At 38.3% G+C, this 27,252-nt stretch overlaps 1 protein-coding gene across 1 annotated transcript; it reads left to right on the top strand.

The window, feature by feature from the left end:
• The first annotated feature begins 738 nt into the window (after nucleotides 1-738).
• Nucleotides 739-14,871, top strand: LOC121395508. The gene is made up of 7 exons (XM_041569087.1): nucleotides 739-841; nucleotides 2,363-2,485; nucleotides 2,684-2,809; nucleotides 3,764-3,880; nucleotides 11,578-11,727; nucleotides 14,078-14,221; nucleotides 14,462-14,871. The coding sequence occupies exons 1-7, from the start codon at nucleotides 739-741 to the stop codon at nucleotides 14,677-14,679; spliced, it is 981 nt and encodes a 326-aa protein (XP_041425021.1). The 3' UTR covers nucleotides 14,680-14,871.
• Nucleotides 14,872-27,252: the final 12,381 nt, after the last annotated feature.

Genomic DNA, 27,252 nt, shown 5'->3' with positions numbered 1-27,252 from the left:
ATTTGGCGTGCCTTCACCCAGGGTCAGGACAGACTGGGTTGTAATACCCCTATCTAGGAACTTCCCTGATTCACAATCACATGATTCACAATCACATACACACACATACACACCAAAGATTGATGGAATTTTTTGCAGGACCCGGTACCTTTAAATAACCAGGATACAGACAGCTTGCCAGCCAGCAACTTCATATAATATTGCAGATGGTGATCTCTGAGCTGCTGATGGGAATCCCCACTTATGTGGCAGTTTCTTCCGAGTCCTGAAAAGAACTCCCTGTGCCCTGAGAAGAGCACGCTTTGCTCTTCAGAGCCTTACAAGGACCCCCTTTCCTTCCGTACCCTAAATAGAGTGCGCTTTTCTGCCACTGGGGTTCCCTACAAACTTTACACACAGTCTTCTCTGGGATCTTACAGCATTTTGCTTCCACCCTTCTGCTTCTCTATTCTATCACTTCCTGTGCAGCACTTCCTTCCTGTGCAGTACTTCCTTCCTGTCACTCCTTCCCCTCCTTACACAGAACAACACAGAGAAGAGAGAAGTATACATACAGTAGCTCCCCTGCAATAGGTTTCCAAGGATAGAACAGGGAACTTGAATTACAGGATACATAACACTTGCTTCTCATGCACTGTTATATATAGATGATTTTAATTCATTATTTTGAATGTCAATCCATTTTCCATAGTGGAGGGATCATCAAAAAACTATTTTGAAAGGAAATGCAGCACGATAATGGACTGTAACCGTAAAGAGAGAACGACAACTGTTATGAATGAAATAGCATATAGTACTGCCTGCTGTGACACAAGCGCTTGTATGATTTCCAAACCTGAATGTAAGTACCAAAGGAAAGAAAAATCACCCATGCATTTTTGCAGCATATTTTTTCAATTCTAGTAATATCCACTAGTCTGCCTATAATTATCACAATGATATGCCATCTTTACTTCTTTCTGCTGCTTATCCAACCTTCTTGTCCTTCTCCCTCCATAATGTCCTCCTCCCTTCCCTGTATCTCCTCCCCCCAGCTCTATGCACACTCATCTTACCCCCATTGTTTCCCCAACCTCTGTATATTTATCAAAAAAGTGTGAAATTACGCCACTCTCCATTCATTTCTACGGGATTTTTAATCAGTGGGTGAAAGTGAAAGTTCATCTTTCAAAATCCCATAGAAATGAATGGAGAGTGGTGGAATTTCACTCTACAGGACTGTATAGTGACCTCTAACTTCACTCTTTGATAAATATACCCCACATCTCCTAGGGGCAGATTTACTAAAGGGGTGAAGTGGCTAACACTAGCAACTTTTCGCTAGAAATCACATCCGCAAGTACATCGCCAAAGGTCTCCAAAGGTTTATATTTATCAAAGAGTGAAGTTAGAGATTGACATGGACGCAACTTCGCATTTTAGTAAATTAGCGAATTTTCGTTGTTTAGTAAATTTGCCCCCATGTGTTCTCACCTCCTCCTAGTGCTCCCCGATCTCTGTGCCCACTCCCTGCAGTGACCTCTCTGTACCCCTTTCTTGTCTTTACTGAAATGTTCATGGCTCACTTATTTTCCCCATCAATTCCCTGATCTCCTCCTTGTATCTCTGAACAAGGGCAAAGGGGCCAGGAAGTGTTGCTGCATAGTCCCTCGTTCTCATAGAATGATGATGAGCAGAACTGTCCCATTTCTGAAAGTGAGAAAAAAGTCACAAAATGGTGAAACTGTGCCAAAACTTTTCCAGATACATTGGAGCCAGTGGATGCTTTATTTCTAGTATCAATGCATTCAAGTCAATGGGTGGTTTTTCTTGCAGCAAGTATCGAGTTTTTTATAGCGCCAAATGCATTAAAGTCAATAGGCATTTTTTTCTTGTGCTAAATGCATTTAAGTCAATGGAAGTTTTTCCTTGTGCCAAAGGCATTGAAGTCAGTGGACATTTTTTTTTGTGTGAGAAAAACATGATTTTTTCAGTTGAAGCAAAACACAAATTTGCAACAATTTACACCATTTGCAAAATCCTAGATTCTGTATCAGCCAAAAAAAAACTCTGCTCCTCCCTACTTATATTTCATAGAATAGTAAAAATCAAATAGAAGTTCTATAAGTTCACTGTGTTGCCACAGAGTCAAGCAAACAGTGGAAATGATCAGCTTTGACCCTTTTTGTACAAGTCCAATTATTGTACATCTAGCACTGCAGTCGTATTGGAACAATATACAGCACAGGAACCAGGCGAGTCATTGGTCATAAGGCACAGGGTCGCATATGTACTGTGTTTCTGAAACAGAACTATAAGATTTATCCTCATCTTTGAACATTATCTTTATGTAAGTCCTACCTGCTCTCTTCTATCCTCATAGTAATCCCAAGCAGCAGTGTTTCCAATGGAATGACTTGTCCTGTCTACTTTAACTCAAAGTGGCTTGATTTTAAGTATTCAATGCAGTGCAAGGGTAAAGAAGACCGTTGTATTTTCTTCCAAGGTAAATATTCTAAACTTAAAGATGCCCATATTTACTGCCATTGTTGTACCTGATTCTAGTTGTATTTTCTTCAGTCGTTATAACCCTGGAAGTGTAAAGGGTCACTATAACTTCTACTTTTATCTTTAACGTTGTGTTTGTATAATGTAGTTGCAAATGGGCAATAATTGTGTTTTTATTGTTTTGTTTTTTAATCAGAGTTTGATCGTATTAAGATAAGTGGCTGTTCCACAAAGTATTTTTGTGAAACATTCCAAAAAATGCCAACATATTTAGCTTCTGCAGGCTGCATTATAAAGGATGAAAAGAGTAATATGCCAGTAGGTAAGAAATATTTATTTTCTTATCATCTCTCTCAAAACTATTTTTATTCAATACCGTTAATAAGGTATGTTGTAGGGATATGCATGTAAACATGAGCTCCCTGGAGTTTAAAGCTCAAAAATGTTTTCTGTTTATTAACATATAAAATAATATTTGCTTTACTGTGATTAGTACAGATTTATAAATATTAAAAGGAGTTAAAATTAGGGATGCACCAAATCCACTATTTGGGATTCGGTTGAATCCCTAAATCCTGCATGAAATCTTCAGCCCAATACCAAACTGAATCCAAATCCTAATCCTAGGATTCGGTTCAGCCAAGCACAAGGATTCGTCCGAATCTGAATTCTGGATTTAGTGCTTAAAAATTAAAATGGGAAGTGTATCTTCAGCATTCAGATATTGATATTTGAGTATGTCTTCTGCAATTTTATGCTACTCACAAATTTTAGCTTGCTTGAAAATGAATGGAAAGCTCCAAAGTTTGATCCCAAATTAGTACGGTATTGCTTAACCCATACAAGATTTTAAAAACACACACAACACACTTAAAATGTGTGATTTAAGTGATTTAAAAATATGTGATGTTGAAAATAGTATTACTAATAATAAAGCCCATAAATATCAGGCTTTTACAAAATAATTAGTTGACTCATTTCAGTTGGTTCAAGGGGTCAATATTAGTTCCAAAAACAAACTAGAGAAAGGCAGGGTGCAAAAGACAAGCACAATTCACCATTTTTTTAGCACTTTGCACCCTAGTTCCAGCCTAGATAAATTATTATTAACATGTATTTATAGAGCGCCAACATATTGCGCAGTTGTCTGTGCTCTGGAGCACAGAAACCAGTGCCCATCCCTATCAATACAGCATGGCCTGCATTCTGCCAGCCTGACTCTGTTTCTGATCTATCCCATCAGTTTTATTTAGTTTACCTTTATCTCTTTTTTTAGTAAGCAGATTCCTCTTCTGTTATGCATGCCAGGATGCCATATCCAAGGATTGCAGCCACGATATTTGTAGGCCTGATCATGACACCTGTATTTATGAAAGAATCCTTTCTATCTCAGGTATGTTGTCATTTGGTTTGAATGAAGCAGTATTTAAGAGCAAACAAATTAATATAATGTAAACATATTCCTTTTTAAATGAGTAAAGCAGTTAAAGCAACAGTACAACAAGGAATGCTGAGGTAAAGCTGGAATTTCTGCTACATTACACAGAAATGAAACTTTCTCAGACTCAGGTCCTCTGTATAGTGATCTGGCCAGAGCCACAAAGGAACAAACTGCTGCTGTCTCAATGTGCAAATGCAAGCTGACTGGACAGAAAGTATATAACAATAAAAACAATAAAGCTTACAAAATGGAGCCCAATGAAAAAATGTCAGTCTCTTAGATTATTTCTTGCCGACCCCTTCACAGTCTCTCAACTGTACATGAATCCAAAATCGAATATATATAAACCCCCAAAAGAGGGAATATGTATAGGGAGCGATCAGCGCCTGTGGCAACAGAAATAAAAAACAAAAAACAAAAATAGCGCAATACGTTTGCAATGTAGAATATCACCCCGTGCTTGCACTGGATGTTAAGTGGATGTGTTTTCCCCTTTTCCTTCAGGTGGCTATTAGTGAATGAAAGTGGCAATTCAAGTGAACAGAGGGGCGGAAGAGTGCTTTTCCTGTGAAAATGGAATATGTTCCAAGGATGCAGGTGCCTCCACCTTCTATATAAAATGCCTACTTACAAACCACTGGCGTGGTATAATGCGTTTAATATGAAGCTCTCTCAGGTTTCTCCTCCAGTGTTCGACTCCTTCCAGGTTCCCAAAGTAGGAATACAAACCGATGATAGTGTAACACCGTGTTGCGTCCCCCAAACTATGCCTAACGCGTTTCGCTGGATTCTGAGGAAGCTGGTAGCATCCAGCGAAACGCGTTAGGCATAGTTTGGGGGACGCAACAACCTGGACCAAGGCACCTGGAGCGAGCAGAAAAGATTTTTGGAGCAAGCTGGCAGGACTGCCTCTGGGGACCCCAGAAAAACTGTTTGTTGGACTCAATGCGCAAAAACCCGCAAGGGAAATGTGAGTGTAAATTTTAATTGCTTTTAATTATGTTTTAAATAAACGGTGTTACACTATCATCGGTTTGTATTCCTACTTTGGGAACCTGGAAGGAGTCGAACACTGGAGGAGAAACCTGAGAGAGCTTCATATTAAACGCATTATACCACGCCAGTGGTTTGTAAGTAGGCATTTTATATAGAAGGTGGAGGCACCTGCATCCTTGGAACATATTCCATTTTCACAGGAAAAGCACTCTTCCGCCCCTCTGTTCACTTGAATTGCCACTTTCATTCACTAATAGCCACCTGAAGGAAAAGGGGAAAACACATCCACTTAACATCCAGTGCAAGCACGGGGTGATATTCTACATTGCAAACGTATTGCGCTATTTTTGTTTTTTGTTTTTTATTTCTGTTGCCACAGGCGCTGATCGCTCCCTATACATATTCCCTCTTTTGGGGGTTTATATATATTCGATTTTGGACAGAAAGTATAGTTTAAGGTCTGGCAGAGCTAGGCCACCCACCTTTGCTGGGGCACAAAGAGTTTTGAAGTTAAGATGTGAATGTCCCCCTGCCCACAGAAAATTCCTTAGAAGACTCTCTACCCTTGTAAACCAGCAGGGTCAAGGTGTGATGGAAGAATTGTGCAGGGTGTACAACAATTTTGGTAAAAAGATTGTCTTAAAAATATTCACTTTGCCTAGTAGTGAGAGTTAGAGGGCTTGCCAGGTATCCATCTTCACACTAAAGGAGTGTACTATAGGATCTAAATTAAGAGTTGTGTATTGCTGTAGGTCTTAGTGTATCATAATCCCAAGTGTCTACCACTTGCAAGTTACCAACCCTACAGTGACTGCCTACTAGGAGCAGGTCAATTGGGAATATAACCAACTTGCTTTCATTTACCTTAAAACCTGAGATCTGGTTAGAGTTTTAAAAAGAGTGGACAGTGCCTGGTTAGGATTAGCCAGGTACAATAGCATGTCATCCATAGAGAGTGATACTTTCTCAGTAACTGTCCCTAGTGCAAGCCTTCTATGTGTTGGTTTACTCTGATCTGTATTGCTAGAGTCTCTATGGCCAAGGCAAATAACAAGAACGAGAGGGGGCAGCCCTGTCTTGTGTCCGGTTCAAGATATATAGTGTCAGAAAGCACTCTGTTAACCAGGATTTTGACTTGCGCATGAGTATAGAGTGCTCAAATCCATGCCCTGAACCAAGGTCCTATGTTATAGTGTACTAGTGCCTCCCACAGGTCAGTCCAATTGACTGTATCAAATGCTTTGGTGGTGTCTAGCAACACAGCCACTCTCTGCCCTATATTGTTATGTTTAAGTGAAAAGTTTATATTAAGGCATCTCAAGTAGAATTGGCTAGTCAATGGGCCTTTTTTTGTTTCAACTTTTTTTTTACTTGGTGACATTTTTGTCCAAATGCATTAAAGTCAATGGTCGTTTTTTCTTCTGGCGACTTTTGTCTCTGCGACAATTTTCACTGCAGGGGGCAGCTCTGAGACTGCAGCCAAACCCAGTATGGCTGGGTCACACAATTATGGCATGGCGGCCCTGGGGCATTCCCCATGCCGAGATCCACATTATGGCAATAGTAGATACATCTGGCCCTTGAGACAAAGTAGGAAAAGATGAGAAAGTGAGAAGTGAAACCCCCAATATTTAGTACCCCTTTCCCAGTATCCTCCCCCAACATGGAGATACATTTTCCCAGAACATAGCATTAAGCTAGAGAGAGGTCTGAGTTATGTTCCAATTAATCTTAAAGCAGAGTTCCAAACTAACAGAAAAGATTAATAACCATCTCTGCAGGTATGCAACTGTGTGCTGAGCACTTACTAGGCAGGAGTCCTGGAGTGGCAGCTCATCCCAGCTTCCAAGCTATGTATGCTGGTGAGGTACAGTCTTCATTGTGTATCCTCGAAGGTGTAGGGTTTGGATGCAGGATGGTTATTGTGAATAGGAAAAAGTCAGTGTCTAGCCTCCTATAGCGTGCCCCAAGGAGGCCTATGTGACACAATGTGGTGTATTTTAGTAAGGCAGCTAGAAACTGTTTGTGTTGTAGCCTGCACACTGGGTTGGTCGGCGGAACAGAGTTTCACAACCCAGTGCCCGGAAATAATACCCTGGAAAAGTATCAGAAAAAGGTATATGTGTGTATCTGTGTTTACCAGACTTCCAGTTGTATGGTCTTGCTACTTCACATCTAGCTGTAAATCCAAAAGCTGTTAAGGCTGCTAAATCAGAGGAAAGTGATTGAAGTACTTAGTGACAGAGAATCCCTGTCATACTGTATCAGGATTTTCTGATGGTAATTCTTGCCCAGACTGAAGAAGGGGTCAGAAGTAGTTATTGGCATGGGATGTGCATTGAGATAAAGTGTACAGTCCAACCAGTCAACAATGGTGTCAGGCTAGTTGAAGAATAGGGATTTATTTCCATCCAGGACTTTGAGCTTAGCCGGGAACATCATGGAGTATTCAATGCCTTGGTCCCTCAATCTGCTTGACACCACAAATTTGCAGAAAAGTGCTCAGGCCCTAAGTTGACTTTAAGCCACTTCTCAGTGCAGAGTTTAGGATGGGAGCCTTCTGTGCATTCAGGAAGGCCCGCTATTCTGATGTTGGAGTGCCTTTGCCTATTCTCCAAGTCATCAAGTCGGTTATTGGTGTTTGCAATAGCTGCTTAAGTTGTGATAGATAACAGGGACCTGTGCTGGGTGTTTCTCTAGCCTCCCTGTGCACTCCCTTATGTTTTGCATGTCTTGTTTAATGAGTGAGAGGTCCACCTTAAGTTCCTCCAGTTTGGTGTGAATGTTGCAGCTAGCGTGGCCTGACACTGTATTAACTGCAGGAGAGGGGTCTGCAGGAGTTGGGGTTGATGTTTGCGGCGGGTTCAGTTGGCGGCGGAGGTGATGGAGTGGAGCACTGTGAGATGCTGCCACTTTGCAGAGTGATTTGTCTAAGTTGGAAAACTGGGCAGCAAACTGGAAAATAAGGTTCAATGTTGAGGCCTCATCTGGAGTATGCAGTGCAGTTTTGGACTCCAGTCCTTAAGAGGGATATAAATGAGCTGGAGAGAGTGCAGAGACTAAGTGCAACTTAACTGGTTAGAGGGAGGGAAGACTTAAATTATGAGGGGAGACTGTCAAGGTTGGGGTTGTTTTCTCTGGAAAAAAGGCGCTTGCGAGGGGACATGATTACACTTTGCAAGTACATTAGAGGACATTATAGACAAATAGCAGGGGACCTTTTTACCCATAAAATGGATCACCGTTCCAGAGACCACCCCTTTAGACTAGAAGAAAAGAACTTTCATTTGAAGCAACGTAGGGGGTTCTTCAAAGTCAGGACAGTGATTTTGTGGAATGCACTGCCAGGTGATGTTGTGATGCTGATTCAGTTAATGACTATAAGAATGGCTTGGATGATTTCTTGGACAGACATAATATCAAAGGCTATTGTGATACTAAACTCTATAGTTAGTATAGGTATGGGTATATAGAATTTAATTAAAAGTAGAGAGGGTGTGTGTATGGATGCTGGGTTTTCATTTGGACGGGTTGAACTTGATGGACTTTGTCTTTTTTCAACCCAATTTAACTATGTAACTACTATATAACTATGTGTGTGGGGAGTTGGCTCCATCTTTGTGGGTGACCTGCGTGTACTGCTCAAGCCTAGCAGGTGCATCCAACCTAGTTTTGTGCCTGGAGGGTGATCAGCAACAGGCTGTATGTAAAGAAGCTGCGATTATAAATGAAAATATGTAAATAAATGTAAATATGTAAATCAATCTAATATCACACTTTGATAGATCTCCTCTTAAATGGACCTGAAAACCTGCTGCACTACGTTGCTCAGTCACACTTTACTTAGTTGTTGCTGGACTACAAATCCTAGAATAATGTAGCATATTAGGAATGGTTAAGGCATGTTGGAGCTGTAGTCCACAAACAGATAATTGATATAATAAAAAGCGACCTATTAAAGAATCTTAAACAACTGGCACAGACATATCAGTAAATATGGCTCTTTTATATTAGTTTAGTTTAGTGTCCCTTTAAGGCTGCGCTAGGGTCACCATGGACAATTAAGTAAAATGGTAGCATGGACATTGTCCTACTTGATGCCAATATATTAGGTACTCCCCCAGTGAATAGAATCACTAATTTACCACTGAAAAAAGTAGGTGTCCCTAAAGTAGACTTAGGGGCAGATTTCTCATTGTTCAAATTCTAGTTACTGTCTTGTGTTTGATGTTTTGCACTAAACCTCATGAATGGATGTATCAAGGACAAAAAAACTTTACCATCTAAAAGGTGGTGAGTTCATGGAGAAGTCAAAGATACTTATCCTGGGCACAATTTAAGTGATTTTGATGTTTTTTTGGTTTTTCACGTTTTATTGAAAGTTCACAAACTCATTAAAATGATAAAAATTTGATAACAGTGCTTTAAAATTTTTCTACCAAATTTTTAGGAGATTGCATGTTTTTTTAATAAATAAGCACACTTTCAGTTTGTTGAATATTTTTGATTTATAAAAACTCAAAATTAAAAAATTATATGTTTAATAGATATGCCCCCATCGACTTACAGTACTTACAGTGTGCATAACAGTAAATGTGTTACACTGGTTAAGTGGGTTTCATTGTTCTTTAAAGAATTAAAGTGAATATAAGAATAGTATTGAGGTAAAATTGATGCTGTAGGATTCTTCAATCTGATAATGTGCATATTCAGTCTTACTGATGTTGAAAAATAGATTTGAGAGTATTATGATTCATACTGAAAAAAAACACAGACAAATACACTTGAGAGGTTCCTAGCGCTAATAGCCTACATGTGAGATTACCTGGTGGTCTAGTGGGCCGGCGGGGGTGCCCAAAGCCTTGATTCTCTTCCTCCGGTGCTGGCACTTCCAAGTTTTATGAGCCAAGTGTTTGCCGTCATCATGTTTTTGATGCAAAGTTTGAATATTTAAAGGGGCCTCGGGCCAAAACTCATTGCCCGTTTTTAGGTCTATTTTGTTAGTTCCTGGTTGCGTTTAATCTGTTGATTCTGTTTTTTGATCCCTGCCTGTCTCATCTTGCTTGAACTCTGACCGTGCCTGAACACTGCCTGGACCAACCCTAGCCTACCTGACTTTGCTTGTACTCTGCCCGGACTGGCTTTTGCCTGCCTGACCCCACTATATTCTAGTTTGTCCCCTGGAGCATTGGTGTTGACTTCCATCTTAACTTGGTAATGATCTTGTCCAGAACTTCTGCTTGGCTCCTTTCATTTTAAGACCTGGAGGCATCTGAGTAGCTGAGGACTCCTCCCAAAGCCAAAGGCAGTTGCTATGGGCAGAAGACTGAGCCGTGACCAGGAGCTTAGCACTAGTTGTAGATTTAGGGAGCCGATCTTGACCCTACAGCTATGATGGATTGATCTTTTTCATGATGCTAGAAGGGCATGTTTACCTAAGACAAAAGAGATCAATGTGCAATTTTGAGCACAAATGCCATGTTTTTTTTCTCATGCAGCATTATTTAGTCCAATTATTATTCCAAGAATGCTAGCCCTGTTAAACTGGCAACTGTTCTGTGACTACTGAAATTATGGTCAATTCACCAAAACACATGCAACTGCATGTGTTCTTTGTTACAAAGCGGCCACAGTTGCATTGAATATTCTCTAATAGTCTGCCTGGCTTCAATTCTGGCTTTCACCATGCAAGTGATGTATGTGCCTGATTCCTTAGGCACAAGTATATTCATACTATTGATGCAGGAACCCTGGAACTACAGCCTAGTCAGAAGGTGGTGGCAGTTCAAGTGTTCCCCTGTGTCAGTAGGCGCAGTAGCATCTTTTCAGGCTTACCGGGAATTCCAGCAAAAAGAAGCAAAAAAAGAAGCAAGGTACTAGGGTTAAGGCAGAAGGCTTGCTCCATCAGGTCTGGGACAAGGGCAGGCAGCGTAGGTTCAGAATCTGGTCACAAGCAGAAGGTCAAGAAAGGCAGGAGAGGATCGTGGTCAATAACAGGAATGAACGGCAACAGGAAATCACAATAGTGAAAGCTAGGCTTTTAGGATTACACCAGGCACATATTTGCTTCTGTCCTTTCCTTAAATAATGTTAGCTTCGGCGCCAATTTGCAGGTGACGTGACACAAGCATCATAGCTCTATGCGTCATAATGCAGGCAACATGATGCCAGAGTCTGAACGCTATGCATCAAACGTGGGCGATGTGACACCCGGCGTCTAATAGTGCGTGCTACTGGAACTTTTCCACTAATTGTACTGGCCATTTCTAGCATACAGCATATCAATAATTCCTGGGTACCAGTTGCAGGGTCATGCCCAAGGTCTTTTAAGGGGTTAACTTTATTCCTCTTGATGCCATACATCATACTACTTATGATGTCAAGATCTTCAGGATTTTTTTTTTTATAATCACGAGGGAGACACCCTAGACTTGTATAAGAAAATAAGAGAATCCATTACAGATACTTTATCTGAGCCAATTGCCAACTTCAACAGAGATTTGTGGAACTGGTATTTACAAGAAATAACGTTTATATAACCAATCTAGGTATATTCAGCACTCCAGCTGTATGTGTTAATTATATGTTATTGTTAAATAGTGATTTGTTTTTTTAATGGTCTTGTCATTACATGGTGATTATTTGTCTACAAGAACAAATACAAGTTGTTGAAGAGATACATAGATGTGGTTATTCCAGTGAGTGCAAAAGGGCTGGCACCATTCGCAGCAATAGTAAAATAATATCATATAATACATCCTGCTGTAATGGAAACAAGTGCATGGCCCCTGTACCGACAATATGTAAGTATCAAAAGAATTTGTTTAAGTTACTTATATCTGCTGATGCTGTATTAAGCTGATGCCCTTGAAATCATTCTACCAACCTTGTCTATAGTAGTAGAGGTGAAAATAGCAAATGCACCACAATGGATCCCTTTGTGGGTCATGTTCTTGAAGAAACCCAATGGGTAGTATACAATTGGGTAGGGTTAGCAAAGGGTGATACTGTTGTTTGTCCTATTACTTACCAGATATAGCTCTCTGTATCATCAAGAGAAGCAGTTAATTGCCCTTCTCTCAGCTCCTAGATGGTGAAGATAAATAAAAGTAAAAATATTTCACCCATCCCTTTCTATGGCAACATCCAGTTAGTATCAAGTTAATGATATCCCCACCTGTATTAAAGAGACTAAAGCTTTATGTTTACACATAATGGGTGCCCTTTTAAGATAACAATATGTTAGAGCCCTCAGCTTTTACTCCTTACTACATACTTGTCAAGGTGCTACAGGTGGAGTTAGAACATTTATATTTGAAAGTCAAGTAGTATGATTGACCCCCAAAGCCATAAATTCATCTTAATGTTTCTGCTTATGGGGAAAAAAAAGGTTGGATTTAGAATTTCGGTTCAATTATTGAAGTGTATTAACATTTCCAGAGTTTTTTATTTATTTTAATCAAATATTTAGGGGCACATTTACGAAGCTCGAGTGAAGGATTCGAAGTAAAAAAACTTTTTTTTTTGGGTACTTCGACCATTGAATAGGCTACTTCGACCTTCGACTACGACTTTGATTCGAACGATTCAAACTAAAAATCGTTCAACTATTCGACCATTCGATAGTCGAAGTACCGTCTCTTTAAAAAAAACTTCGACTACCTACTTCGGCACTTTTAACCTACTGAGCGTCAATGTTAGCCTATGGGGACCTTCCCCATAAGCTTTCTGTGCTTTTTTTGATCGAAGGAAAATCCTTCGATCGATGGATTAAAATCCTTCGAATCATTCAATTCGAAGGATTTAATCGTTCAATCAAAGATTTTTCCTTCGAATGTTCGATCGAAGTATTTGCGGATAGTGGTGGGCGAATTTGAGAATTTCACACGAAATTCGCAAAATGGCGAAAAATTCACGAGACGGCACCGACGTCTCGTTTTTGACGCCGGCGCCCGTTTTTTGACGCGTTTCTTGACGCCGGCGTCCGTTTTTTCCGACGCCGGCGAAAATTTTTTTTGGACGCCGGCGAATTTTTGTCGCGAATTTTCGCGGGCGTTTCACAAATTTATTCGCTGGCGACGAATCGCGCAAATTCGCCCATCACTATTTGAGGTAAATCCTTTGACTTCGATATTCTAAGTCGAAGGATTTTACTTTGATGTTCGAATATCGAGGGTTATTTAACCCTCGGTATTCGACCCTTAGTAAATGTGCCCCAAAATCTCTTTCCCTTTTTATTATAAATGATTTGCCATCTAAATTCCATTGTTTCTTCTTATGAGCAGAAATCCTGCAAGGCAGCACTGAATTCCAGTAGCAAAAAAGCAAGCTTCTAACTTTAAAGGGATGCTGTCATGGGAAAAAAAAAAAAATTCAAAATGAATCAGTTAATAGTGCTGCTCCAGCAGAATTCTGCACTGAAATCCATTTCTCAAAAGAGCAAATAGATTTTTTTATATTCAATTTTGAAATTTGACATGGGGCTAGACATTTTGTCAATTTCCCAGCTGCCCCATGTCATGTGACTTGTGCTCTGATAAACTTCAATCACTCTTTACTGCTGTACTGCAAGTTGGAGTGATATCACCCCCCCTCCCCTTTTCCCCCAGCTGCCAAACAAAAGAACAATGGGAAGGTAACCAGATAGCAGCTCCCTAACACAAGATAACAGCTGCCTGGTAGATCTAAGAACAACACTCAATAGTAAAAACCCATGTCCCACTGAGACACATTCGATTACATTGAGAAAGAAAAACAGCAGCCTGCCAAAAAGCATTTCTCTCCTAAAGTGCAGGCACAAGTCACATGACCAGGGGCAGCTGGGAAATTGACAAAATGTCTAGCCCCATGTCAGATTTCAAAATTGAATATAAAAAAATCTGTTTGCTCTTTTGAGAAATGGATTTCAGTGCAGAATTCTGCTGGAGCAGCACTATTAACTGATTCATTTTGAAAAATTTTTTTTTTCCCATGACAGTATCCCTTTAAATTTATGCAGTAGAATCTCTTATTCAAATATATATGGGGATCGAGGATATGATGCTTATTCTCTTATCAGTCCAGTTTGTTCAGCATCTCATCAAAATAATTCAGTGTAGTCTATATTTTGGCAGTGGTATTGGATGACATATTTCTATATTTACTGTTCTACAGCATCTTCTATAAATAAAGTGGCAAATGGATTGACCTGTCCTTCGTGTTTTGTTGGAAATTCAGCACGTTGCCTAAAAAAAGATAGTATCCAGTGTGGTGGAGATGAAAGCCACTGCATCCATTATACAAAAACAACAAAACAAGGTAAAGTGTTTGCAGTGTTATATGGGCTTTATAGCAAATTATCACATATGTTGATATACTGCATGATGTGGAAAACAGCTTCATTATTATATGTGTACACAGAAAACTGCATCCAGTTCCACCCGGGGAACTTGGGCATTCATTTGTAATAGGCACCTTCACTCTATGGCTAGAAGCAAAATTAAAAAAACATTTCCTTCATTTTCTTTCCTTGTCCATTCTTTTTCTGTTTTTAAACAGATTACCTTTCATTGACCGAGACATTGTTTGGTTGCGCCACCAAAAACATTTGTGAAGCTGGATCTTACAATGTGACTCCAAAAGGAACCTATTATAAATCTGTAAAGATGGATATTATATGCAGCAGGGCAACAAGAATTTATACCCAAGCACACAATTTATGGATATCTTCCTTTGTGTTATACAATTTGATAAAAATCTTTTTCAAAAGCATGTAAAGTAGATAGGATGAATATCTCCTTTTAACTACCTAGTTTCTCTGTGAAATTATTTTTAAATTAAATTCATTTTTTTTTATAAAGATTAATTTGTGAGAAAACCCCAAACATTATTGATACCACAAATATTGTTAAAAAGTGAGATACTTCAGTTAAAAGTAAATTTAGAAAACTGCAAAATTACTATGAATATGCTGGGTGCAACTTTGGATTATTTAGCAGTTTATAAACACTGTATTTAGTTAATTTGATTATTTTTAATGTTATTTCCAGCATTATAGCTTCTATACAATTTCCAGATTTTTCTATGAAATGCATTCCCCTCTCTGACCCTGGAGGAAACTTTTGTTACCTGGTGGTGAAAGAAGAATTTCAATGAAGAATTTTCATCATTTACAGCAACAGCAACATGTTTAATGAATATGTCACAACGACTATATAAACCAAAGCCAATTGCTCCTTGCAAAATTCACTCATCACTAGTTGAAGGAAAATCCTCTAAATTAAAAAAAATATTAAAATTATTATTAAAATTAAAAAAAAATTAAACTCAGATCAGTTTCTCACTCATAGTTATCTCCAATGAAGTCCTTACCATGAATGGTAGGACTATTATAATTGTTACGATTGTTTATTAATATTGTTATCAATTAATTGTTTATTCATTATTAATTGTTAAATATTGGGTATTGGAAAATTAGTTATACTCCAGTATTGATTAAGTTAAGATATGTTTCATTTGTGCACTCATGATTTGCCATTCACATATCTTTCACTCATCCGTTCACATATCCCATTGATCCTTAAGTCTGGAATGTGACTTTACTGCAGGAAACATATGGAATGTCTTATGGGTAGGCTGGAGAGATGTTTGAATATATCCCTGGACAAAGAGCAGTTTGGTTCTCTTTCACACAGGACACACACACACACTTACACAATACAGACACACACAGACTTTTATACCACATATTGAAGGAGAAGGAAAGGTTAAAACTAGGTAAGCCTTATAGGAAAGGTCCACCTAAATATACCAGTAAACCCTCAAAGTAATGCTGCTCTGAGTCCTCTGTCAAAAGAAACACCACATTTCTTTCCTTCTATTTTGTACACATGGGCTTCTGTATCAGACTTCCTGTTTTCATCTTAAACCTGGGCATGAGCATGCTCAGTTTGCTCCCCCCTCCCTTCTCTGCTGTAATCTGAGCCCAGAGCTATAAGTGAGCAGGGAGAGACTCAGGCAGGAAGTGATGTCACACCAAGCTAATACTGCAGCTGCTTTCCTAAAAAACAGAGAGCTTCTAGAGCTTTTTACTCAAGTATGGTAAAACATTCTACAGAATAAATATAGTGTTATAGCTTGTACTATTGCAGCTAATCTATTGGCAATAAAATGCTCCGTAGCTTTCCTTCTCTATATACATACATTTGTGTATTATTTTGGTAGGCAATTAGAGTTTTTGACTGGCTAAATATCTGATAATTTGTATGTATTTTCTGTAATACATTTTTACACATTACATATGCTTAAATTTAACCTTGATGAGTAGTGTCTGTTGACCATAGAACTTCTGCAAATTATTTAAAGAAACAGAATTTTCTACATTAATTAATAAGTATAATTATTATGTTTGGATGTTAGGACAGTTAGGACTGTGACATTTGTGGAAAATGTGAATTACACTCATGGGACTATTTATTTTAAAGATGATTTTAACATAAATATTCTGACTTCTTTCTTGGGCTATAACTTCAGACATATGTTTTATGTTTCATACAAAAAACAGCAAGTGGCATCCTGTGTGACCTTCACGTTTTTCTCATAAATATACAAGAAACAATGCACTGTGTGTTTGGGACTTAGGAGCCAACATACTTTGCAGAACATAAGGTATAAAGGAGAACATAAGCATCAAAAACACCAAGAGGGCCAATTTACTAACATTAAGATTTTTCTCTAAAAAGTCTGATTTTATCTCAGCATTTTCTGCTACAAATTCCAATCAAATCTGCTCAGGTTTTTTATGCTTATTACATTTTCTCAAAAATTTGCTTTGCGGGAAAAAAAAATCACATTTTCAAATTTTTTTTCAGATTTTTCACACAAAAACTTTGATTTTAACTCTGATTTCTTATGCTTTTTGTTCGAAAACTCTGAAAACTTTGGGGTATTGCATGAAACCCAGCACACAGCAAAAAAATCATTGGAACTTTTCCATCCTCGGGATTTAATAAATTCCAAAAAATTCGTGATTTATTAAAAGTCAGATTTTATTGAAAAAAATCACATATTTTTTGTGATTTTTGCATTCAGGGTTTAGAAATAACCCCCTAGATTTATCAAGTGTAAAAGCCACAAAAAACCTCAATACAAAACTATGCCAAGTAAAAGCTGATAAAGTCCTATAGAAGTCAGTGGAAACTGTGCTGATACTATTGGACTTTTTAGTTTTTCAGACTTTTAGGGGCAGATTTACAGTATCAAGGGTCAAATTTAAAGTTCATGGGAGTTTGTAAAAAAAAACATAAATTTGAAATTCTAAAAAAAAAAATCGAATTTTTCAAATTAATGGGATCGAGCTGCAAACTTGAATCAAATTTGAATCAAATTTTTTACCCTGTTCATACTTTGTATATGCAGATCTTTTAATAACTTTCATGGCATTTGTGATTTTAGAGAAATGGAGTTTAATCGTGGTTTTGAAAACCTCTAAAATCACAAAAATTTGACCTGAAAATATTCCTCCAAAAATGCAAAGTGCTTACAGTATTTCCACCAGGTTCCCAGAAGCCATCATCAGCCACCTTTGAAGTGACATAGCTCGAAGGTCTCTCTTTATCTGTAGACTCTCAATTTGTAACAAGCGGTAGGACGGATTGTGAATAATATTTCATGCTGTTAAGTAAATATGATATGAAGGGGCCGATTCATCAAGGGTCGAATATCGAGGGTTAATTAACCCTCGATATTCGACTAGGAATTGAAATCCTTCGACTTCGAATATCGAAGTCGAAGGATTTAGCGCAAATTCTGCGATCGTATGATCGAAGGATTATTCCTTCGATCGAACGATTAAATCCTTCGAATGGTCGAATAGTCGAATGATTTTTTGTTCGAATCCTTCGATTCGAAATCGAAGGTCGTAGTCGAAGGTCGAAGTAGCCCATTCGATGGTCGAAGTAGCCAAAAAAAAACTTCGAAATTAGAAGTTTTTTTACTTCGAATCCTTCACTCGAATTTAGTGAATCGGCCCCGAAGTGTTTCATATAAGTAATACAAAGTTTGTTTTTAGCAGGAGTCCATTTTGCAGTGAATTATATCTGCATTGGGTATCGACTTATCTACCTTATAAAAACCAAACATGGAGTATATTAAATTTCCCACTTTTTGCACTGTTTAGCTCAGGATATCATAAACACCTGTAACCCTAATTTGGCTTTAAAAACTAGTGAGGAAGAGCATGGGTACAAAAAAGGTACAGATGGCACCACTGAAGGAATAGCAGGGGGAGTTGAAAGTATACACCTTCCAGGTGGTCAGTACCTCATGTGGTCCAGATCCCTACAATAGATGTAGAACAGGGATAGAACAATGCTTCCCTCATCAGTACCGCGGTCCCTTCACTACAGGCAAGCAGAGCTTGGAGAAGAGCTTCTCCCTTCTATCCTCCTTGGTGGAGCTAAAAGCTGCTCTTACTAACTAAAGCTCACTAACCCACTCTTCCTAGGCTATCCTGCACACTAGCTAACCTTGTTCATGGGGTCTATTTTCCCTGACTTCTCTAAAGGGCCTAACAATTCTGGGGCCTTGTTGACTCTAGGCTCAATGGAACATCTACCCAGATTAACTGCTGTAGGCCAAAAAGGAAGGACCTCCTTCTGCAAAGCACTATGTTACACTGATGCAGGAAATGGTCAACAACCAATAAATTGGGCATGTAAATAAGTACAAATGGTTACATGGGTTTTAATCCAGCAACAAGTAAATGAGGCACTAGTAGGAGAATGGAGCCATAGGGGCAGTTTAACCTATGTGTCTAAACCTATTTTTTTATGATTAAAACTATGGGCAAAAAACTATGTTCTGCACAAACCCTATTCATTGCACACATGTTGTTAAGGAACAATTACAAGTGAGTGTTTATATTCACACTCCATTTAGCAATGCACATTTGCAGCACCTTGATTATAGTCCTGACCTGAATCTCAAAGGAACAAGCACCTGATTCCACTTTCTTGCTCAAACCGACAACACGATCCTGTTTTTCACTGCTGCCTGCATTCTCTCTTCTCTTGTCACAACTGGTAAGTGGCAATTTAAGATCAGGGGTCCTGGAAGCTTATACATGTTTAGCCTCTGAGAGCTCAGTTACTTTTCACTTGAATTAGTGTATAATTCTTGTTTAAAAAACAAAAAAATGTTCAAAACATAAATATATTTTTCTGTGATTAAGTGCATATGAGTAGTGCATATGAGTAGTGCATGCATTTTAAATGTCATAGCCTCATTTATACACATGTACTACCTCTGAGAATGCAAGGGAATGGCACCAGGGCAAAGAAAAGTCCCAGGGTTCTAGATTGGAGGGGTGTGGCTGAAAGCAACATTTTCCTGCAGGAGTTCTAGGTACAGATGGTTAGCAATAGTCATTGTAATTAATGAGTGTCATAGCATGCACAATGTGTTTGAGACAATTAGCGGTAGTAAAAATGGGCAGTTGTCACTCCAACAAGGAGGCAGAGGGAACAATAGTGCAGGGCTAGTAAAGTGCCCTTTGTACTTCAGGCTATTCTATGGAGTGAAAATAAAAATCTATTCAGGAGAGCAAAGAGGCACTTGGGGTAACCGTGACTGAGGCTTGAGAATGAGATATTCTAGAAGAGGAGAGTGTCTGATTGCTAGAAAGGAAAAGGTGGCAATTGGAGTCCCAGTTTTGGTGGTGGAAGTGAATGTGGTAACCTAACATAAGGGAACTGTTATTATATTGACTATAATAATTGAGAATTGGTTTTGACCTGTATGGCAAGTAGGAATGTGTCCTGAAACAAATGTGTTCCAAGTTAAAGGGGAACTCCACACAAACATAACTTAAGCTTTTTGAAAAGTCAATATAATTTCAAGCAACTTAGCAATATACATCAATTAATAAATATGCAGACTTTTCATGATTTTTAATGGAACAGTTCCAAAAGCGTAGCCCCTTGCTCTACTGCTGATCTGTCTGACTACTTTGCTGAGCTGGCTGACTACTGTTACTTTGTATCAACAGCCATCTGTCCTCAGCCTGCATCCTCCAAACCCCACAATTCCCTGCACACGTGATTTCAATAAGGAAACATCACAGTGCAATGCATTGTGGGTTATGTAGTTCCTGCATGCTGTCTGTAAGCTGTGGAGAAGTTGTTACAATTTGTAACATCAGTGTTTAGTCCCTCCTTCCCTGCCAGGATTTCAAATTATGCAGAAAGAGAAGAACTGTTACACAGCTGGATTTCAGCATAGAAAATGGCATTTATTCATACTTTTTGAAGAAACAGATAATTGTGATGGGTATATTAGGGATTTCTATGACATGTGGGCCTCTTTCTCAAATTTTGGGTTGGAAGCTGTAGTTCCCCTTTAATAAAGTTTTAAAACAGAGACTTCCTGTTCCTCATTTGGAAAATACTATGACTTATTCCACCATCTGAATCACAAAGACCATACTTTAGCGTTTCTGTCCCACAGTAAAGCATCTCAGGCAGTGACTCCATTTTGGGAATTAATAGTGATTGGTGGGCTAGTTTTCTTCCCAAATGACATTTCTTAGAGATGTGGGCAAGCAGCATGTAGGCTAAAACATGTTTAACGTTCATTTGTATTTGGCTACGTCTGATGAAAAGTGAGTTGGTTACTGATTTGAATTTGAAAAAAATTAGAATATCGAAATTTATCATGTACTATATCTTTAAAAATTCGACTTTGTCTATTCACCATCTAAAACCTGCCGAATTGCTGTTTTAGCCTATGGGAGACCTCCTAGAACCCATTTGGAGTCATTTGGTGGACTATGAAAAATCTAAGGTTTTTGTTTTTTTAAATACTTTGAATCAAATTTGATTGAATCCAAATTCAATTTGAACAATCGAATACCACCTATTCACTCAAATTTAAAAAAAAAATTGATTTTTTTTTTTTTATAAATTTCAGTTGGTCTTTTTTAATTCAAATGGAAAAACTCCCATCACCTCAAAATTCGACCCTTGATAAATCTGCCCCTAAGTGTAAAATTCACAAAAAAATAAATGAAAAAAAATCCCAAAATTTGCCAGCTAAAAGTTTTCATGGACTTGCTGATCCTATTGGACTCTTTTTGAGCGATTTGGACTTTTAGAGGATTTCATATTTTTTTCTCTTAAAATTGTCAGAAAAACTCACATTTTTTGAGGTTATTTTCCTGTCATGCTTTTTTTATTTTGTATCTTTTAATAAATTTCATGAGCTTAGGGCAGAGAACAGAGAGAGTAACAGAAACTGGCTCAGGTCCATTTACAATTACATTAGTTGGGGTTTCAGGAGAGATTGAGCTTGATGTGACAAATGAAAATGACAACAGCCCTGTCTATTCCATGGCACAGGAATAATGCACAACTGCTCCTATGAAAGGAAGCTTGATATTCACATATACAGGTCACAGTTGTTACGTGTTAAAAGAACAGTGACAGATTGACCACACGTTTGTAAGAGATGGCAGCTAAATTATCCCAGTGATGCATTTGACAGGGAAATTACAAGAGTGAGGGATCTCGATCGAATAGACACGATACAAGAGAAAACACAGGGAGCAGTAAAGAAAGCACGGATTCCCTTTGTGCATATGTACCACCCATGTGCCCGTAAGGTACACCAGATTATTAATAAACATTGGCCACTTTTACGGAAAGCATATCCTGGGACCCCATGGTCTGCATAGGGGCAACAGGGTCTTGACGGGGCCTTGGAGAGCATCTATCCCCGCCCCTCCCCCTTTTTTCTATTGCAGGGTGCTGATTGGTTGGCGGGACCCAGGCGAATGAGGAGAGGCTGGAACAGCGGTAATACTTACCATTCGGTGCCGGGACGTGGAGGAAGAAGGACGCAGCATCCCACCCTCCCTCCCTGAATATGGTTTTAGTCGCAGTTGCCGAGGGTACCTTTGCAAGGACCCCCAGGGGAAGTTAAAAGGGGGGTATTCCATAGTGAGTGGGAGTAGCCTGGTAGGCCTGGGTCCTCATGGTAAGATAGGCAGCCCGGTTTAGGGTTAGGAGAATGGAACAGGAACCTATCTTGGCAGTTGGGGTACAGCCACCCCACCCCCATTCCCCTCTCCCCCCGGGTGGGGGAATAATGTTAAAAGGTTAAAAGTTTGTTATACAAACGGTTGTTAAAAGGTTAAAATGTTATACATGTTAGTTATTTTATAACTGTGTTTAAATAAACAACTGCGGCCATCTCTTTCCAAACCAGTGGTGTGTGTGTATTATTTGGGGTAGGAGGTTTGTAGTGTGGGGGGAGGCAGGGGGAGAGGTGCAGAATTGATGTTGCACCCGTCATGATATTCAGGAATTTCAGGAACCACCCTTATTGTCTTGCAAACAACCTAGGAATCTGAAGGATGGGCTGGTAAGAACTGATGTTGGTACATTGAGAACTGATTCACAGACTCTTACAACTCCAAAAGAGAGAGAACTTTTGGATTCATACATTGCAGACACTATACCCTAAGGGGCTCAATAGAGAATATGATCTGCATGCTTTTGTTTAGAATATTGAAAATAATCTATGGAGGGTATGGTTGAGACTTAGATTGATAAGGCAACCCATATTTAAGATAGTTATATGGATATAAAGCTATTATGCTAATGTGAGCTATATACACATTAATCAAGGAGAGAATGGACCTTTGTGTTCTGGATTGTTAAATGTATATGGCACTTAATTGTATATGCATAAGGAGTTAATTGATCTCTATGTTTAGGATTGAGAAATGGCACTTAATTGCATATGTATAAGGTGGGTGTGCCTAATGCTTGCATAAATGTCTGATGTCATTTGATGCCCATGATGCTTGAGAAAGGGGCGGGAGCCCCAAAACGTTGCACGTTTGTTTGCTTTGCCTATATTGGTAAACTTTGATTTTGTTTCACATTTTTAGAGAAAATGAGTTTAGTCATGGTTTCAAAAACCTCGAAAACCACTATAATGAGACTGTTAATAAATAGGCCTCCATGAGGCAAATTTATCAAGATGTGAGTTTAGTGTTTAATAAATAAACACTCACCCACATTCTCTTAATTCATATGGGAGTTTTAGAATTCCATTTATCAATGGGTGAAAGTTAAAATTCCCATAGGGAATATTTATTAAAGGGATCCTATCATCGGAAAACATTTTTTTTTCAAAACACATCAGTTAATAGCGCTACTCCAGCAGAATTCTGCACTGAAATCCATTTCTCAAAAGAGCAAACAGATTTTTTTATATTCAATTTTGAAATCTGACATGGGGCTAGACATTTTGTCAATTTCCCAGCTGCCCCCAGTCATGTGACTTGTGCCTGCACTTTAGGAGAGAAATGCTTTCTGGCAGGCTGCTGTTTTTCCTTCTCAGTGTAACTGAATGTGTCTTGGTGGGACATGTGTTTTTACTATTGAGTGTTGTTCTTAGATCTACCAGGCAGCTGTTATCTTGTGTTAGGGAGCTGCTATCTGGTTACCTTCCCATTGTTCTTTTGTTTGGCTGCTGGGGGGGAAAGGGAGGGGTGATATCACTCCAACTTGCAGTACAGCAGTAAAGAGTGACTGAAGTTTATCAGAGCACAAGTCACATGACCGGGGGCAGCTGGGAAATTGACAATATGTCTAGCCCCATGTCAGATTTCAAAATTGAATAAATAATAATAATAAAAAAATCTGTTTGCTCTTTTGAGAAATGGATTTCAGTGCAGATTCTGCTGGAGCAGCACTATTAACTGATTCAATTTGGAAAAAAATTTTTTCCCATGACAGCATCCCTTTAAGTTATTTTGAAGACAAAAAAGAAACACCAAGAGCCCCAATAGTATAATATGTTTTTACAAGGAGTAATGGTAGAGTAAACAAGTTAATACTCACAAACGGGGTTACCGATAGGCAACCACTGTATGGGCAGGTGGGGAGATTATCCTGACCCCACTCAGGAATAAGATGTCGCTCTCTGTAGAAGAAGAAAAAGGGGATGATCCCCCTCCACTCGGGGTGGACTCGATATAGTAGTAAAGCAAAACAGAGGCGCCAAAAGGATAAAATTAGCTAAAAACACTTAAAAACCCAATGGGTAATTCAGAGGAGGTAGTAGTGGACTTACCTCCTCCTAGCCAACACCAACGAAAGTCGTAATTTTCAGTAATAGTTTATTCACAAAACAGTATTGCAACGCGTTTCGCAGGCATTTCCTGCTTCATCAGGCAATGTGGAACGGGAGCAAAAACAACAGTGTCTTTGTATAAACACGCCAGGCACCTCTGTCCTCTTTCACAGAGTAATTAAGGTTATAAGAGGTGTTTTGATCATGTGATTGTTACACTTGAGAAAGGGTCCGTGTGACTCGAAACATGTCGTGTGTATAATACAGCACTAACGCAGCACAGCTCTGCAATCTATGGCTGACTGAGCACATGGCATCTCCTTTTATATTGTTGCACAGTTTATTAACCCTCGATATTTGACCCTTAGTAAATGTGCCCCTATATATATATAAAAAAATTATATATATACTGTATATATATATATATATACAGTATATATATAATTTTTGCATTTGCTAGGGTGTTTGAGGAACAAAAAATCTACATGGGCTTGTAAAATTGTATGGAAGGTAGAGATTAATTTTTTTTACATTATGGGGCATATTCAGCATAACTGTGTCCGATTTACAGTATAATGCACAAGCAGAGTGTGAGTGGTAACTAATTATAAGATGATATAGTGTGTAAGCTTTGAAGTTTGGTAGTCTTGAGTAGAAAGCTGTATTTATCTACTTTGGATTTGGCTGCATACAGTGTACATCCTTTCCAAAAAATATGGTTTGCTGTGGTAGACCTATTGTTAGTGCCATTGCCTTGCAATCTAAAGTAAACTGATTACTAGAGTAGTACTTTAAAAATTCAGCAGTGTACTGCAGAGACATTTTCATTCAGAAATCACCATATTTTTTAATTTCCAACATTTTTATATTAGCACAATAATTACAAATGTTTATGATATATGCCTTTATTATTATAATAATATGAACATTTTAGGCATTTAAATTTCAATATTGTGGAGCTGCACATTATATGTGTCCTAGGTAAACTAGTATTCCCTGCAAAATGGTCCTAAAAGAGTAAGTTTTGCTGGCACTTAAATATTATATATATCCAGAATTATCTTATCAATGTCATAGAAACAACATGAAAAGAACAAGAGATACTGTAGAACCATTGCATTTTGTTCCTAAAATTGCTTTGATGCTGAATCTGAAAGGGGCTTCAAACACGGAACTACTTGGAGGGCCGATTTCCAAAATTTTAGTGGTTTTAGAGCTTTTTGAAACAACAATTAAACTCTCAAAGGTCGAGGTGAATTTTTGAATTAAAAAAATTAGAATTTTGAGCTATTGTTTGTGTACTACGACTAGGGAATAGTCCAAATTCGACTTGAATTTAAAAAAAATTGAAAATTCGAATATCAAAATGTATCATGCACTGTCTCTAAAAATTCGACCATTTGCCATCTAAAACCGTCCGAATTGCTGTTTTAGCCTATGGGGGACCTCCTATGGAGTCAATTGGTGGACTTTGAAAAATCAAAGTTTTTTGGGAAAAATTTAGAATCAAATTCAATCGAATGCGCTATTCCTTCAATTCAAATGATTCGAATTTGGCGAATGCAGACCTATTCGACCAAAAAATACTTTCGAAGTTTTTTCAATACGAAATTCGACCCTTGATGAATATGCCCCTATTTCTCTAAAATCATGCCTCGAAAATTATTAAAAGATTTGCATAAAAAAAGTACAAACAAAATTGACAGAGGAAAGAATTCATTAACACTGAATTTTTCGTGTACAGTTGGGATCAAGTACAAGCTACTGTTTTATTATTAAAGAGAAAAAGGAAATCATTTTTAAAAATTTGGATTAGTTGGATAAAATGGAGTCTATGGGATATGGCCTTTTCATCATTTGGATAACTGATCCTATACCTGAACATGAGGCCATTCCCTGATTCCAATATCTGAGCAACCAGAAAAAGAACTTTAATTTAAAAAAAAAAAGATCAATTTACAATTCCAGTTTCAATCCACCTTATAAGACTTTAATGCACGTGATGCTTAGATTTGAAAAAGTAAATGAAAAATGTAACAGCCAGCGACTGCTTTAAAATGCAAATAATTCTCCAATGAGAATCCCAGCTGATCTGTATAAATCTGACTCCCTATTCTTTGGTCCTGTAATTGGAGTTGGAAGCTTTAAGCCCAGTTTCCCAGCACTGAACAATTCTGTCCTTTATCCCCATGTCTGATTCCAGTGTAATATCATCAAGAAAAAAAATTAGATAACTATCTCCATATGTAAGAGAACAGCAAGATGCCTGACATAGTGCTGGGAATCAGAATTCTTATTGGTCAATTCTTTTGCATTTATAATGAAGTTTTTGATCAGTAGAATTCTCATTGGTGAATTCTCTTGCATCTGCAATTATGGTTCTCGGAACATTCCATAGAAAACTAGGGGGCACTGTAGAACATCATTACAGCTGGGTTTACAACTCATTTAAGCCATTTGCCCAATTCAAAGTCAATACGTTGGCAAAAAGAAATACAGTCTGACATGTTTTATAGCCTGAATGGGGTGATTTTCTGACCCAGGCCTACTTCAACCAGAATACTTTAAAATGTTTGTCTGGGCAAATTTATCTAAATCAACTCCAGCACCTGCTGATTTTTGGATAATGACATTTATTTTACCAACACATTCACAGCTACAGCATCACTTGAATATAATGGAAATAGGAGCGTTCTGCTCCCAGAGGAACATACACCTGAACCTCACTAATGACTCTTCAAACCTGCTTTACTTACATGATGAAATTTGCAGCATATAATATCTCTTGTGGGAAATTGGTTGTATTAGTAGCTTAATTGAATAATTAGGTGCGTTAAGGGGAAAAATATGTTTATGTATATGCAACCTGATTTAAAGGACAAGTAACATCAATAAGTGAGGGTTTTTTTCACAAATAAAGTTTTTATTTGTTCGTTCAACACCTGCAAAAATAACAAATATTTTATTTTATATTTGAAAAATATTCATGCAAAAGTCTTGCAGAGAGCCATGAATGACATTCCATCCCTTCATGTGCCTGTGTAAGAACTAAACCCATTGTATTAAACTCAGCTCATCTATTGCCGGCTGTCACCTGTATTGTTTGGCCAAAATAGCTTGAATGGCTCATCCAATGGCTTAAGAGCATTTTATTTTATTTATATAAAATGTAGTTGTGTTTCTGAAGAAAACACACTTTTTCCCAGTGC

This window comes from Xenopus laevis, chromosome 7L (assembly GCF_017654675.1).
Source record: "Xenopus laevis strain J_2021 chromosome 7L, Xenopus_laevis_v10.1, whole genome shotgun sequence".
NCBI classification, from domain to species: domain Eukaryota; kingdom Metazoa; phylum Chordata; class Amphibia; order Anura; family Pipidae; genus Xenopus; species Xenopus laevis.
The sequence above is the reverse complement of the archived record's forward strand: the minus strand, read 5'-3'. Positions and strand labels throughout refer to the sequence as shown.